Below are 15,803 nucleotides of genomic sequence, written 5' to 3' on the forward strand. Positions count from 1 at the left end.
GACCCTGGGTGCTTGTTGTGTTGCTGACTTAACGGGTTCTGCTCATCAGTCCCATCAGCCTCCCATTAGAGGCAACACCCCAGGCGGTGCAGTCGCCACGGCTAATGAAGGCGCTCCTGCTGCTGCTGATCAAAGAGCCAAGGGAGAGGACGGGGAACAAAAGAGCGACACGACAGATTCAGGTTAACGTTCTGCTGAGCCAGCCAGGTAGCCGGGGTGCTGACGGATGTCAGCCAGATCTCACGATTGCACAAGGCTGCCTTCTGCCTTCCTCTTTTGTGGTCAGTCTTGTCTTCTGGAACTGGCGGTTGCCGCCAGAGTCTCAGGCAGAAAAGGGCCTTTCACCCACTACCTGGTCCTCCTGACTAGATCCGAAGATCCAGAAATTCTGGTAGTTCTCTCTGTTGTGAACACCTGAGAGAGCTTCTGTCCAAAGAACACATTTTATTGCATTTACCAGGGCTACTCTTGAGCAGGAACGCAGTTCCGGCTGGCTTGGTGTCAGGGGGTGTGGCCTAATATGCAAATGTCCCTGCTGGGCTTTTTCTACAAAAAAGCCCTACGTGAAACAATGGTGATGTCAGGGGTGTGGCCTAATATGCAAATTAATTCCTGCTGGGATTTTTCTACCAAAAGAGCCCTGGTATTTACTAAATAATTTCTACCTTCAGTTTTTTCACCTACATCCTGGCTGGCAAACATTAAAGTTACAAATGCTGAGGCAGTAGCAGTTTGCAACTCTTTTCTCAGGTTCTTGAGATGTTTCATCTAGAACAGGGGTGGCCAAAAGTAGCTCTCCAGATGTTTTTTGCCTACAACTCCCATCAGCCATGGAGAGCCAGTTTGGTGTAGTGGTTAAGTGTGCGGACTCTTATCTGGGAGAACCGGGTTTGATTCCCCACTCCTCCACTTGTACCTGCTAGCATGGCCTTGGGTCAGCCATAGCTCTGGCAGAGGTTGTCCTTGAAAGGGCAGCTGCTGAGAGAGCCCTCTCCAGCCCCACCCACCTCACAGGGTGTCTGTTGTGGGGGAGGAAGGTAAAGGAGATTGTGAGCTGCTCTGAGACTCTTCAGAGTGGAGGGAGGGATATAAATCCAATATCATCATCATCTTCTGGCTGGGGCTGATGAGAGTTGTAGGCAAAAACATCTGGAGAGCTACCGTTGGCCACCCCTGATCTAGAACATGAAGAAATTCTATAAATATGCCATGATAAATTCTATAAATAAATTCTGTAGTAATAATTGCTGTAATAAATTCTATAAAAAGTCAGCCTCTCTGATAGGGGGAGAAGACAGTGGCTTTTTGGTAAGACTTGGAAGAAGAGTCCAAATGGCTTTGAAGGTTCCAGGGGAAAGACGCCCATGAGGGGCGTTGGGTGCACATCAAAGGTGTGGCTAGCAATGCCTCTTCCAGGAGAAGGTATTTTTGCCGTGGGGAGGCTCTTGCCTGAAAGCCACAGCCAAGCAAAGAAACAGAACGCGGGGCCATCCCATCCATCCTGGGTCATCCTGATTCCAAATTATGTATGAATGAGTTAAAGTGGAGTAGTTTAAGTCCAGATGCTTCAGACACCTGTGGAAATAGTGGAGGGAGTGGTTGTCCTCTAGGGACCTGTGAAGGCAGTGGTCAGGTAGTGGGTTGGAATGGAGCTGATTGGTAAAAGGGTTAAGAACCACTGAGTGCTGCTCTACTGGGCCACTGACCGTTGGGGCGTCGTTCCCACACAAGGCGGTTTCCCGAGCATCGAAGAGAGAGGGTGGTGTGAGGAAGACAATCTGGAATTCTGTGCTGTGCTAAAAACATCAGGTGATTTTATACTGGATGTACGGCCACTGCATGGGAGATGAAAAATGGAAATAATGTGCTTAAATGACGATGCATATAGTACATGTAAAAGACGTGATGGCCATAAATTGCCAAGTGAATGTGGCCATCTTGGTGTTTGTGTGCCTTTTCACCTGCGGGGCTGTTGGGGTGCCCTCCCCAGGAGGTAAGTTACTGAAAATACATGATGGTATTATGGTAAAAATTTAAAAAAGCACATCTCTCTGAATTAGTGCCGCGGTGTTTCAAATTCATCTCACTTATTTTTTTCCCGCTATACTTCTTCCATTTCTCTTTTTTTTCCCCCCTGTTTCCATTTATTGCATGCAGGCACCTGGAATTATTTTGGATGGGGAGATGAGCAGAGTAGGTAACACCTCAATGATTCCTTGCGGGTTGTGTGGTTCTAACAGGGGCTCCCCCTGCTCCAGTCTAAGGATAACAGGGTGATTCCTGCATGGACTGCCGTGGGGTGGATTTTCCTCCCGTGTGTGTGCGTGTGCGTGCATGCCTTTCTCCTCTCCTTGTGCCATGAAAGTTTGCTGCTTCCTGTGAAGTAGGATATCAGCCAAGGGGAGGGACAGTGGCTCAGTGGTAGAGCATCTGCTTGGGAAGCAGAAGGTCCCAGGTTCAATCTCCGGCATATCCACCTAAAAAGGCTCCAGGCAAATAGGTGTGAAAAACCTCAGCTTGAGACCCTGGAGAGCCGCTGCCAGTCTGAGAAGACAATACTGACTTTGATGGACCCAGGGGGGGTCTGATTCAGTAGAAGGCAGCTTCATATGTTCATGTCCCTAGAACAGCTGTTTTCTCTGACATGGTTCCCTCTTGAGAGGGGGTGTGGCTAGAGTGGTTGACCTGGGATTGGGGACACCTGGCTTCCGAACTCCATCTTGCCATAAAGCTAACTTCAGGCCTGCCCCTTTCTCAGCCGCACTTGTCCGGCAAGGCCGTGGATGTGAGGATGGATGCACAAGGGAGAGCCATGTTGCACTCCTCAGATCTCTGTGGGAGAAGGGAGGGAGAATGCAAGCCTATAAATAGATGCAGTGTCCCTAAGGAAAAAAAAACCCCATGACATGAGTGCAAGAAGCAGAAGAAGGCCTGTCGTTATCGTCCCTGTTTGTTGCTTAAAATGAGCTACCGTTCACAACAGCTGTGCATGGAAAGAGGCACTTTCAGAATCTCAGAACTGGGCAGGCCCAGATCGGCCCCCGTGCCTCAGTCTGGCCTCATGATGACCGGGCTCCTGCGGAGGTTCATCTTCTCCCTCTGCCTCTCGGGGCTCTCTGACAGCAGGAAGGGGCCATCCTGTCGCCCAGGGGGCAAGCTCTCCAGGAGGCCTCACTGGTTTCCCTGCGCTGCTCCGTAAGGCCTGGCGAGACTGCCGGGAGATTCCAAGGGCCTCTGCTTCAGAGTGCTCCCCGCATCCACCTGAGCCCTTTGCCCATGGGGGAGGGCAGTTTCCATCTTGCCAGGCACGGTGGAGGCGGCAGCACCTGCCTGGGGTGTGGGCCTGGCCAGGAAAGCTCTTCCCGCTTCCGCCACCTCTTGGCATGGAGCTCCGGTTGCATTGATTCATGCTGTTTTCCTTGCTCGAGAAAAGTTGACGGTGCACATTTCCAGCACTGCCTGCTCTCCCACTCATGGCACTTTGGCATTCAGTGGCCCAGATTTCAGGACGGATTTGTGGCTCTCTGCTGGCTAATGGGGGAGTGATTTGTTCTTCGGTCTCCTTCGGAATGCATTTCTCGGTGAGGGCAGCTTCAGCTGGCATTGGCGACTCGTGATGGGCAGCGGATAGAGCCCGGTCCTGCTGTTTCCGTAATCCCCGTATTGTTAAGGAAGTCTTAGCAAAGACGGCATATTATGCTTGACGCCACTTTGCTGTTCAGTGCTTAGGCTTCTGTCAGCTACAATCTATCAGAAAGATTTTTTTTTTTTTAAGGAAACCCTCACTGTGTTACCTAACCTGCTAATTATGCTCTGAAATGTGTGTTTGGAACTTAAACAGAAGCGTCTCCAACCTTCCCTGTCACATCTGATCCTCCTTGGGTTATCCTCTTGGTGTGGGTGAAGTGCCGTTCTTGGCATGCTTCCCCACAACTCCCCCTTCGGGCTTTCTCAGACCCCGCCATCACCAGTCTCGCATGGGTCTGGGCCGGCGTCAGTGGCACACCACCTTTCTGGGTCTGAGGAGGCAGGGTGCCAACTCTCGGTGGGTGGGGGTTGCCTATTCTCTGGAGCGTCTTGGCATTTTCCTTGCCCTCTCGTGGGCTTGACCCTTTGCTCCTCTCTCTTCTCTTTTCTAGTCTCTAGTAGATCTCTTACCAAGTGCCATTGTGAGCTGTGAGTATCCATGCCCTCTTGGCTGTGTACATGAATGCCCACTTTATCTCATAAAGCGGGGCATGTCCTTTTCCCTTCAGCCCCCCCCCCCTTCCCGATCCCATTGGCTTCTCAGAGGGGTGTGGGCGAAGCTGGTTGCACGGGGCAAAGCCATGGGCATTGTGTCTGACGTGGCTTAATGTGTCATGTTGTGTCTTATCATGGAAGCTTTTGAACGCTGGGCTGAAACCAAGCTGTGTTAATGAGAAGTTGGGTGATTCATCTTCTAGCAGAAACTGATGTCGAGTTGCTTCATTCTTTTGCTCTACAAGTAGCAAGCATCAGTCTAGGTGCCTTGCATGGAAAATGAATATGAATATATGAAGCCGCCTTCTACTGAATCAGACCCTCAGTCCATCAAAGTCAGTATTGTCTACTCACACAGGCAGCGGCTCTCCAGGGTCTCAAGCTGAGGTTTTTCACACCTATTTGCCTGGACCTGTTTTAGTTGGCGATGCCGGGGATTGAACCTGGGACCTTCTGCTTATCAAGCAGATGCTCTACCACTGAGCCACAGCCCCATTCATGGCTCTCCAGGGTCTCAAGCTGAGGTTTTTCACGCCTACTTGCCTGGACCCTTTTTAGTTGGCGATGCCAGGGATTGAACCTGGGGCCTCCTGCTTGCCAAGCAGATGCTCTACCACTGAGCCACAGCCCCATTCATGGCTCTCCAGGGTCTCAAGCTGAAGTTTTCCACGCCTATTTGCCTGAACCCCAAGTGCCATGTTCTCTCTGGAGCAGGGTTCCTCCACCTTGAGGGAGATGGAGAGGGCTTTTAGGGGGGTGGGCTAGGATTACCTTCCTTTTTGGGGTGACTCAGGCTCATGTTGGGAGGGGCTTGCTCTTGTCTTGTCCTTCGAGGGTACACAAGAGCACACTTTCCCTCGGCCTCCTGGCTGGAGACTAGCAAAGGCAGCCTGGAAAGTGAGAGATGGTTCTATTTTGAGCCCGGACAATCAAAGGAGCTGAAAGGCTGTTTGAAGCGGCTCTCAGCTGGAGATGCCCCTCCCCTTGTGTCTTTAGCTGAAGTTTGTGTTATGGGGGGGGGCGGGGGGAGGGATGGCTCTCTTGACCAGGAGCAAAACCCCTATGAAGCCGGGGCCCAAAATTCACAAAGGACACAACCCTTTGCCTTCGGCAGGCCTCTTTGCCGGGGACTTCAGGTTCCCAGTTTCAAGGTGTGCCGAAGGGATTGGAGAGGCTGCCCGCTGGGGAGATGCCAGGCCGCCTCGGTGCCCGGTCTGCCAGCCAGCCAGGTCCTCGATGAGCTGCATCCCGGCCGGAGCCGCTTTTCTTCAAACTGTGCCCCTGTTTGATTGTTCCGTAGGCAGCAGATGGTGCGCTGGGGTTTGCCCGCCTTTTTGCGCTGAGCGGCTGTGACTGCTGTCCCGTAGATGGCCGTTCCTGAGGGCAGCTGCGTTTTTGTCCTCCGCCAGGAACGCTCAGTCCCTTTTGCTGAGCATGGCAGTGTGCCAAAGGGGAACCTGCTGTTTCTTCTTGGGTGCTTTCCCCCTCCTTTCCCTGTCCTGCTGGGGAGTGACTGAGCTGCTTTTCAGACTTGCGCTGTAGTGCCTGGTGGGTTCCTTTGCTTCCTCTGCGACAGGGGGGGTCCGAGTTGTCGTCATGTTTCAGCTTAAACCTTCCAGAGCATCCCTCAGTTGCAAAGGATCTGATTGTGCTTTTGGCCGCAGGGGCTTTTATAGTCCTGTTGGGCTCACCGACTTGCTCTTGCCTTCCACTGATGCTTCCTCCCCACCCCTGAGGGGAAGGCTGCACTTTTGGGGTTGCCTCGGAAGGGAAGAAGAAAGTAAGGACTTTGCAATGTAAAGTAGTGAGCCTGCAGCTTGTATAACCGTGTAAATGTGCTGTCCCCTCAGAATTACGCAATGCACAGCCATTAATGTCTAAACTGCTGGCATCAAAAGTGGGTACACCCCTAAGCGATAATGTCCAAATGGGGGCCAAAGTGTCAATATTTTGTGTGGCCACCATTATTTTCCAGCAGTGCCTTAACCCTCTTGAGCATAGAGTTCACCAGAGCTTCACAGGTTGCCACTGGAGTCCTCTTCCACTCCTCCATGACGACGTCACGTAGCTGGTGGATGTTAGAGACCTTGCGCACCTCAGCCTTGCGTTTCAGGCTGCCCCTCAGATGCTCAGTAGGGTTTAGGTCTGGAGACATGCTTGGCCAGTCGCTCACCTTGACCCTCAGCTTCTTCAGCAAAGCAGTGGTCGTTTTGGAGGTGTGTTTGGGGTCGTTAACATGTTGGAATACTGCCCTGCGGCCCAGTCTCCGAAGGAAGACTGCAGATCTCGCAGTCTTTCCGAAAGATCTGGCAGTCTTTCTGTGGCTTAGTCTCCAAAGGGAGGGGATTGTGCTCTGCTTCAGTATGTCACAGTACATGTTGGCATTCATGGTTCCCTCAGTGAACGGTAGCTCCCCAGTGCCGGCAGCACTCATGCAGCCCCAGACCATGACCTTCCCACCACCACGCTTGACTGTAGGCAAGACACACTTGTCTTTATACTCCTCACCTGGTTGCCATCACACACGCTTGACACCATCTGAACCAAAGAAGTTTATCTTGGTCTCATCAGACCACAGGACAGGGTTCCAGTAATCCATGTCCTTATTCTGCTTGTCTGCAGCAAACAATTTGCGGGCTTTCTTGTGCATCATCTTTAGAAGAGGCTTCCTTCTGGGACGACAGCCCTGCAGACCACTTCGATGCAGCGTGCGGCGTATGGTCTGAGCACTGACAGGCTGGCCCCACCCCTTCAGCCTCTGTAGCAATGCCGGCAGCACTCATACGTCTATTTCCCAAAGCCAACCTCTGGATATGACGCTGAGCACGGGCACTCAGCTTCTTTGGTCCCCCATGGCGAGGCCTGTTCTGAGTGGAACCTGTCCTGTTAAACCGCTGTATGATCTTGGCCACCGTGCTGCAGCTCAGTTTCAGGGTCTTGGCAATCTTCTTATAGCCTAGGCCATCTTTATGTAGAGCAACAAGTAGCTTTTCCAGATCCTCAGAGAGTTCATTGCCATGAGGTGCCGTGTGGAACTTCCAGTGACCAGTAGGAGGGAGTGAGAGCGATAACCTGCTCCCCCTTCACACCTGATACCTTGTACCACTTACGAGTCGCATGACACCAGGGAGGGAAAACGGCTACTCGGGCCATTATCACTCAGGGGTGTACTCCCTTTTGTTGCCAGCAGTGTAGACATTAATGGCTGTGCGTTGCGTAATTCTGAAGGGACAACACATTCACACTGTTATACAAGCTGCAGACTCACTACTTTACACTGTAGCCAAGTGTCATTTCTTCAGTGTGGTCACATGAAAAGATATACTTAAATATTGACAAAATGTGAGGGGGGGTACTCACTTCTGTGACATACTGTAGATGGAGTTGTGTTCCTGGGAGGCCTTTCTGCCAGGGGGTGGCATCCTTGGGGGGGGGGAGGAAGGTGTTTGAGTTGGCTTCCCCGTTCTGGGCCAACTGGGCAGCATCTGGGAAGCGATGCTCAGGCTCCTTTTGCCTTGCAGCTTCCGAAGACCACGACAGTGCCGTGGAGGACCGGGACAGCGACTACCGCAGCGAGACCAGCAGCAGCATGCCCCCACCCTACCACACCACCTCCCAGCCCAACGCCTCCGTCCACCAGTTCCCCGTGGCCTCTCGTCTGCAGCAGCAGGGGGTCTCCCGAGAGGCTGGCCTGGAGGCCACACGTGGCTATGAGCGGGAGCACCAGAAGCGCACAGCCGTCAGGTGGGTCTCCCTTGAGAAGTAGACACCCCCCTCCTTTTTCCCTTTACCCTTCCTTTTCCTCCTCTTTTTGTTTCTTTCAGCTGTCCTTGTCAAGGATAATCGGACAGAGTTTATGTCGAAATAATGTGATTTCCCTTTCCCTTCCCCTACTTTGTATTTCCTTAGCCAGTCTGGTGCAGTGGTGAAGTGTGCGGACTCTTATCTGGGAGAACCGGGTTTGATTCCCCACTCCTCCCCTTGCAGCTGCTGGAATGGCCTTGGGTCAGCCATAGCCCTCACATTGTCCTTGAAAGGGCAGCTTCTGTGAGAGCCAGTTTGGTGGAGTGGTTAAGTGCATGGACTCTTATCTGGGAGAACCGGATTTGATTCCCCACTCCTCCCCTTGCAGCTGCTGGAGTGGCCTTGGGTCAGCCATAGATCTTGGAGTTGTCCTTGAAAGGGCAGCTTCTGGGAGAGCTCTTTCAGCCCCACCCACCTCACCGGGTGTCTGTTGTGGGGGAGGAAGGGAAAGGAGATTTTGAGCCGCTCTGAGACTCTTCGGGGTGGAGGGCAGGATATAAATCCAATATCATCTTCTTATCCTGTTTCTTGACATTCCAATGGAATATATATAACCAAGGATAATCTCACAGTAACCCCAATGAGTTTGTTTGTTCATCTCTTGCTGACACGTTGCTGCTCCCAAGTTGGAATCCCCAATGAAGCAATCGACCCAAAGCATTAAAACAAGCCTTTAAAAACGTGTATTATAAAAATAATTTGAAACAACAATTCTGCAAATCACATATTAACAATTAAACACTGGTTTTTGGAGGTTTTTAAACAGAGCCTAGAAGGACTAGATGACCCTAGAGGTCCCTTCCAACTCTAGGATTCTATGAACTTCCTGACCGTTAGAGCGATTCCTCAGTGGAACAGGCTTCCTCCTTGGGAGGTGGAGGGCTCTCCTTTCTTGGAGGTTTTTAAAGAGATGTTAGATGGCCCTCTGACAGCAATGAGGATCCTGTGAATTTAGGGGGAGGTGTTTGTGAGTTTCCTGCATTGTGCAGGGGGTTGGACTAGATGACCCTAGAGGTCTCTTCCAACTCTAGGGTTCTATGAATAAGTGGGTGATAAAGATTTAGTACTAGTGAATATGAAAACAGCAAAGCTGGGTGTAAATAAACAGAAGCCATGACATGTTTGGCTAGACTTTTCCTTCCTCTAATACTAAAACTCACCCCCTTGGGTAAGGGATCTCTCCTGCAGCCTTTCCCAGAGTGAACTCACTTCCCTGTCTGGGCTTGGCCCTTTTATGCTCTCCTCCCAGGTCCCACCCCTCTCTGGGCCAGTTTTCACTCCAAAACCTTGCCACCCAATCAGAGGGACATCCTGGGAGATGTAGGCTTTCTGTAGTAACTCCTAGGCAGGCTTCTCTGGAGCCTGTAGGCCTCACTAGGCCCAGGATCATGACAAATGGCCACCTCCCAGCTCCCTCAGTCAGGCAGTCCTGGTGGTGCATTTTATTACCTCTACAACACTGAGTGTCTCTGAGTAATCTTCTGCCCTTTGCTTTTCCCAACTCTTCCTTGCCTTTCCTTTGATGAAGATATGATAGCTTAGACTCCACCCTGAGTGGCCGGTCTGATCTGGAGTCTGCCTCAGAGTCTAGTCAAGTGACCAGCCGCCGGTTGTCGCTAGAAAGCCGCCACTCTCTAGAGCTGTCGGATAGGTGGGTGGAGCTGTGCACAGCCTCAGTGTCCCCATGCTGTGGTGCGTAGCCGTGGCCTGGTCTGGGGAGCAGCTTTTGATGTTTGCATGCCCTTCTCCTCTCTTGCTGTTGGCGGAGCAGGTGGACTCTCTGGTGTGGCTTTTCCTCTTTCAGGTGGTGTGCTTCCTCTCTCAGCACAATGCAAACCTTTCCTGTTGGCCCTATAAAGAGAAAAGAGATTAGAACTCCGAGCTTTCCTCCCAACTAAATCTCATGCGTTTAGACCTGTCAGGCAAGTTGCACATCCCAGTAGCATGTGTGAAGTTTCTGACTGTCCCATAAAATGGAGCTAGAGTTTAACCCTTGCACTGGTTTGCAGTGTTTACCGGCCAGTGATGCCTGGGTCTGATCACTGTTGCCAGCAGGGAGTGGCTCTTGAGTTTAGCCTGTTTGAGGATTGTTTAAGGCTGCACACAAAAGCTTGTACCAGGAATAAAACTATTTGCCTTAAAGGTGCCTGACTGGAATCAAAAGTTGTTGTACAGATCTTGTTGCAGTCCATCTGGTAAACATAATGAGTGTTCTGTACTGTGGGCATAGTGACAGGACAAATTAGTATATTCCAAAGTGTTCTATCTCACTGCTGACATGGAGACTGTAGTACATGTAGAGATTCCATAATAAGAACATAAGAGAAGCCATGTTGGATCAGGCCAGTGGCCCATCCAGTCCAACACTCTGTGTCACACAGTGGCCAAAAAAAAAAAAAATATATATATATATATATATATATATATATATATATATATATATATATATATATATATATATATATATACACACACACACACACACATTGTGGCTAATAGCCACTGATGGACCTCTGCTCCATATTTTTATCCAATCCCCTCTTGAAGCTGGCTATGCTTGTAGCCGCCACCACCTCCTGTGGCAGTGAATTGTGAAGAAGGACTTCCTTTTATCCGTTCTAACCTGACTGCTCAGCAATTTCATTGAATGCCTACGAGTTCTGGTATTGTGAGAAAGGGAGAAAAGTACTTCTTTCTCTACTTTCTCCATCCCATGCATTATCTTGTAAACCTCTATCATGTCACCCCGCAGTCGACGTTTCTCCAAGCTAAAGAGCCCCAAGTGTTTCAACCTTTCTTCATAGGGAAAGTGCTCCAGCCCTTTAATCATTCTAATATTTTTGTTAGTATTTTGTCAGCTTTGTTATACAATTCCTCGTAAAACAGTATGCCTTAATTCCGATCCTTAAGGGACTTAGGAGAGAAGACACATCCAGTTCCCTGCCTTTGAAACTTTCTTCCTGCTGCCTTAGAAGTCCTGAATTGCAAGGGAATTGTAAGGCGCAAGAGTTATGGATTAGGAGTGCATCCTGATGTTCTGTGCTTAGTAATAAGGCTGTAAAACAGCATTCAAGCCCAACCAGATTTCCCAGAGCTCTCATTGGGAGCCAGTTTGGTGCAGTGGTGAAGTGTGCGGACTCTTATCTGGGAGAGCCAGGTTTGATTCCCCACTCCTCCACTCGCAGCTGCTGGAATGGCCTTGGGTCAGCCATAGCTCTCATAGGAGTTGTCCGTGAAAGGGCAGCTGCTGTGAGAGCCCTCTCAGCCCCACCCACCTCACAGGGCATCTATTGTGGGGGAGGAAGATAAAGGAGATTCTTCTTCTTCTAGTGAGTTTTGACCTGGACAATTTTGTTGTCCTTTCAGGTGTTCTGGGCTTGAATGTTCTTCTGATACTGGACTTGAATGTTCTTCCACTACTACAGACTTACCTGGCTGCCTATCTGTAACTCTGGGGTCATAAGCGTGCTCCATGGCATTTCATACTTCACATGTTTATGCACTGTAGCTCCTGATTTGCCATGCTGAAATCCTCCTTCACAAACAAGGTGCTAAAGTTCTTCCCCCCTACACACTCTTCCCTGGTTTTTTCTCTTTGCCTTCCTGCCCTCCTCCTGTTTTTGTCTCCTCCACAGCCCAGGATCTTTAGCTAGCAATGGAAGAGTCAGGATCATTCCATTTGATTATGAAGTTGGGCGAGATGTGTATCCTGACAACTATGAGGACTTGGGCAAGCAGCTGATAGAAGATTTTTTAGAAAGAAGCCAGAGGAACAGAAGTTGGCAGGAACTAGGTGCCAAGAAAAGCCCCGCACGTTCCAAAAAGGAGGTTTCGAAGGGTCATCGTGAAAGGTCACGGCCTTTGCGGAAAGCTCACCCAGACTCAGGAGCTCCAGATGTCCCTGGCTATCCAGAGGAATACGACACAATAGACAGGAGGAGAAAAAAGAAACGGCGAAATAACAACATTGAAGAATGTGAATTGTCAAGACTACGGAATGGTGGCAGTCTGAGACTGGCCCATGAGACAGTGAGTTCTTTGGATACCATTGAAACAGGGTCTGATCCGGAGGTTTTCCTAGAGCACAATGAGACTGGGAAGTATAGCAGCAGCCCCACGGAAAGGGAAGAACCATTACCCGTCTATCCGGTTTTGCGCCCGTACAAAAATGGGCTTCTAGTTAAAAGCGGCAAATTGTCCAACAACAGACAGACAGTTCTTGACTCTGGTCCAGTTCACCTTAGCCGTGAAGATGGACTGCTCACAGAACCGCCAGCTAACTGCTTTGTGCCACTGGGGGGTGGTCTGGAGGAATTTGATAGCAGTGCATCTGATGAGCTTCAGTACTCTCCTGTTTCAGAAGACGATGACTTGGAAGAACTGGCCATGCTGTCGCAAGCCTGGCGCGAGTCCAACATTTGCCATTTGGGGGAATCCCCGGAGAACCAGCATGGAGGTCCTGCTGGATCCTTCCTTCAAAAGGACCCAAAGCCACGTAGAGTGAGAGAAGGGAAGCACAGCTGCCTGAAGCAAGACTTGGCACTCTCTCCCGTTGAAGAGCCGGCTGAGGAATATGTGGACGCAATGGGTGAATTGCAGTGCTTAGTTGAAACGGTGTCCGAATACTTGGCTGAAAAAGAGGAAGAGATCAGCAAATTTGGAAGCCTCCCCAAAAGTAAAAACGAGAGTTTCCTTCTGAAGCGGGCCAACGCTGATCACCTGGCAGAAGAGAATGACTGCTCAGACCAAACAAAGCCGGTTTCTGCCGTGGAAGACGGAGAGGGTGACAAAGGGAAACCAGAGGCACTCGCGGACTTGTTTGGTGTGAAGAACACCGTCAGCTCCTTGTTTAGTTCTCTCACTGAAAAGGTAGGCTCAGGAACAAAGCATTTGTCGGCATCGGTGGAAAAGTTTGTGACTTCAGCACCAGAGAAATCAGAAGTTCTCGGTCAGTCTGAGGGAGGCATAATGAAGATGTTCTCTGGAAAACCCAAGTCTGAGTGTGCTGCTCCAGAAGGGAAGGTAGAAAGTAAAGCCGGTGTGAAGGTCTCTCCAGCCGCTACTCCCTTGGCCTGGGGTAGTGTCAAGGAAGGAGACCGTGGTGGTGCTGCTGCTGCTTTGGGTGCCCCAGAAAGAGCTGACCTGGAGGCTTCTCTGGGCCTCGGGGGTCAAGACTCTTCGGCAAAGGATGGACACGGTCAGTTCTCATATCAGAATCCGAGTTCAGTTGTGAATTCTGTTTTAGGCATGATAAACCCCTTAAAAATATTCTCTGAAAAAGAAGCGCTAAAGAGAGAGGATGTAAAACAAGAAGAGCCCCTGAAGGCGAAAGACCACTGCATCAGTGCTTGTGAAGTCCAAGCAAGTGAGAGGCTGCGTGAAGACAATGCAAAAACCACACAGGGGTCTGCAGAAAAGCACCGGAATGAAGCAGAGACCCGCACAGGGGTTGGTCCGGTGTCCTCAATTCTCGGTAAATTGTCTAGCTCTGTTAGTTCTTTTAGTTTGAAAGCCAGTTTTGAACACCTGGCTGTTCCCAAGCAGGCAACTGTGCCGTCAGATTCTTCTGATGTGCTTCTGCCAGAGAAAGTTGCAGAAGAGTATAGAGGCTCTTCAGGAAACCAGCAGCCAGAAGGACGACAGGGGTTGGGAAGCAAGCCAAGCGACAGCAGAAAGGAAGCCCACGACCAACCCTCTGGGCCAGGAGGATCTTCGGAGAACTTCTTCAGCCCTCTTAAGAGGTCGTTCAGCCTGCTTTTGCTCCCTTCAGGGGAGTCGGTGCCAAAAGAGGCTCCAGCCTCTGGCTTGAAGAAAAGTCACCAGTCAGAAGACGATGTCAGAAGAACGGATTCTGCGCACAGTGAATTGCATTTCCCTTTCACTGGGAAAGTGCAGATTCCCTTTTTGAGCAGTTTGGGGTCTTCAGACAAACAGGAGAAAGAAAAGCGAGGGTTTTTTGCCTCTTTTTCCAAAGCTGCCTCTACTGAAAACCTGATGGATTCAAAAGTTCTTACTGGGCAACAGGGTTTTTGTGGCAAGCCCCAGAATGCTGAACAGGATCACAAAAGCAGGAACTTAGAATCTGCCAGGATCATCTCATCAAAGTCTTCTTCAGCTTCTTATGGACCAGATCGTCAAGAGGAGCCATTGGGGATGAGAGGAACTGGTGAGGAAGACAGTTTGCGTGCACCAGAAAGAGAAGATCTACCTCAAGTTGTCACTGGCAGTCGGACAGTTGCACAGGCAGGAGATGATGATAATATCAGTGTTCAAGATCTGAAATGCAGAAGGGCACCATCGCCCATGCTGAAAGACCCAGGCTTCAATGCTGCCAATGTTTTGGCAACTGGCCAAGAGGGCAAGACACCAGATGGCTCCGCCAAGGCACCACCACAATCACACTTCTTTTCCGGGTTTTTCCAGCATTCTTCGTCTGACCAGACACCCAACAGGCAAGACCCGAATGTTAAAAATGAAACGAGCAGTCAGAAAAGCAGTCCTCCTGGCTTACTTTCTGGATTATTCAGATTTGCTTCGAGTGAAAATGTGTCTGACTGTAAACCAGAGAAGGTGAAAACGAGTCCTTCGGGCCTAATGAAGTTTTTCACAAAGAGCGAGGAGGGCAGGGGCAGTTCTGTCAGCTTGCGTGTGGCTCCCTGTCCTCAGGAAGGCACTGGAGAGAAACTGGAGAAGACGAACTTCGTTAGGAGCATTATGCACAAACCAAAAGGAAAAGCAGAGGAGAAAGTCACTGAGTCTTCTCAGACTAATGGCCATTCGCCTGACACGGGATTAATGGAAATGGACAATGACCCCCTTCCCTTCCAGTGGCATTCTGTGTCCCAGCATGCTCTGAGTTCTCAGCAAAACATACAGGACTTTTCTAGGAGCCCAGCTGTTTCCAGACAATATGCAGATTGTGATATTTATCAAATGGCAGTAAATGAAAGGTCAGATGAATTCCTCAATTCTTCTTTACTCAATGCAGAATTGTACGGTCAGTTAGGACAGTATTGTGCTTTTGAGGAAACTAGGAGGAAGTTGAGCTTTGACTGGGAGTACGATTCCCTGGAGCCTTCTGCAAACTCTCAACAGATCCCCTTGCCAGTCTACTATGTCTTCAACCAGAACTTGAATCAATTGGAGCAGTTTTTTGAGTGGTCAGAATCCAGTGATGCAGCCCTGAATCTGTGTAAGAAAGACGGTAATGCAAACGTGGTGGACTGGAGGTCAAATGGCAGTTTTGATACGCAGAGCGTAGATTCAAGCGTTGCATCGTACGACTCACTCGATCAGGTAGCCTTTGACAATTTCTGTCTGGAGGAAAGCGAGATGTGGGCAAATGGTTCTTTGAACGGTCTTCCGTTTGACGACTACAACTGTGCCCTGGAAGAGATGCCGATGGACTTGAGCTTTTCCTCTGTCGGTGATGGAAATATGTGGACTCTCAGAGAGCACGCGTCTCTAAGTGTGAATGGAAGCCTTGTGTATCCTTCTTACAACCAGGAATACCAGGACTGGCTGATGTTGCTTGGACACGGTGCCTGGTGGCCGTCAGAAGATGGAGATTGTGGGTATTACCTGTACAGTGATGGTCAATATGTCTATTCCCTGCTCACTGATTTCACAGGGGAATACGTGTATATATGCACCCCTGACACCTTTGCCCAGCCTGACTTTTGGGATTATAATTATCTTGGGGATTTTTTGGAAGACATGGTGTTGGAAGATAACAGCATTGCTGTTTGTGGTTTCAA

The 15,803-nt window shown here is 50.0% G+C and overlaps 1 protein-coding gene and 2 non-coding genes across 3 annotated transcripts in view; 1 reads left to right on the forward strand and 2 right to left on the reverse strand.

Annotated features, from left to right (window-relative positions):
• UNC13B (unc-13 homolog B) overlaps positions 1–15,803 on the forward strand; it is a 294,094-nt gene that overhangs the window by 72,824 nt on the left and 205,467 nt on the right. Inside the window, exons 8-10 of the mRNA XM_060236646.1 lie at positions 2,158–2,193; positions 7,764–7,986; positions 9,575–9,697. Of these exons, the coding sequence (XP_060092629.1) occupies positions 2,158–2,193; positions 7,764–7,986; positions 9,575–9,697 (382 nt within the window). The remainder of the gene's footprint in view (positions 1–2,157; positions 2,194–7,763; positions 7,987–9,574; positions 9,698–15,803) is intronic.
• TRNAI-GAU (transfer RNA isoleucine (anticodon GAU)) lies at positions 4,665–4,734 on the reverse strand. Its single transcript has one exon. It is a non-coding gene; the product is annotated as a tRNA-Ile (tRNA).
• On the reverse strand, positions 4,802–4,871 carry TRNAA-GGC (transfer RNA alanine (anticodon GGC)). Its single transcript has one exon. It is a non-coding gene; the product is annotated as a tRNA-Ala (tRNA).

This window comes from Heteronotia binoei, chromosome 4, assembly GCF_032191835.1.
Source record: "Heteronotia binoei isolate CCM8104 ecotype False Entrance Well chromosome 4, APGP_CSIRO_Hbin_v1, whole genome shotgun sequence".
Taxonomy (NCBI): Eukaryota; Metazoa; Chordata; class Lepidosauria; order Squamata; family Gekkonidae; genus Heteronotia; species Heteronotia binoei.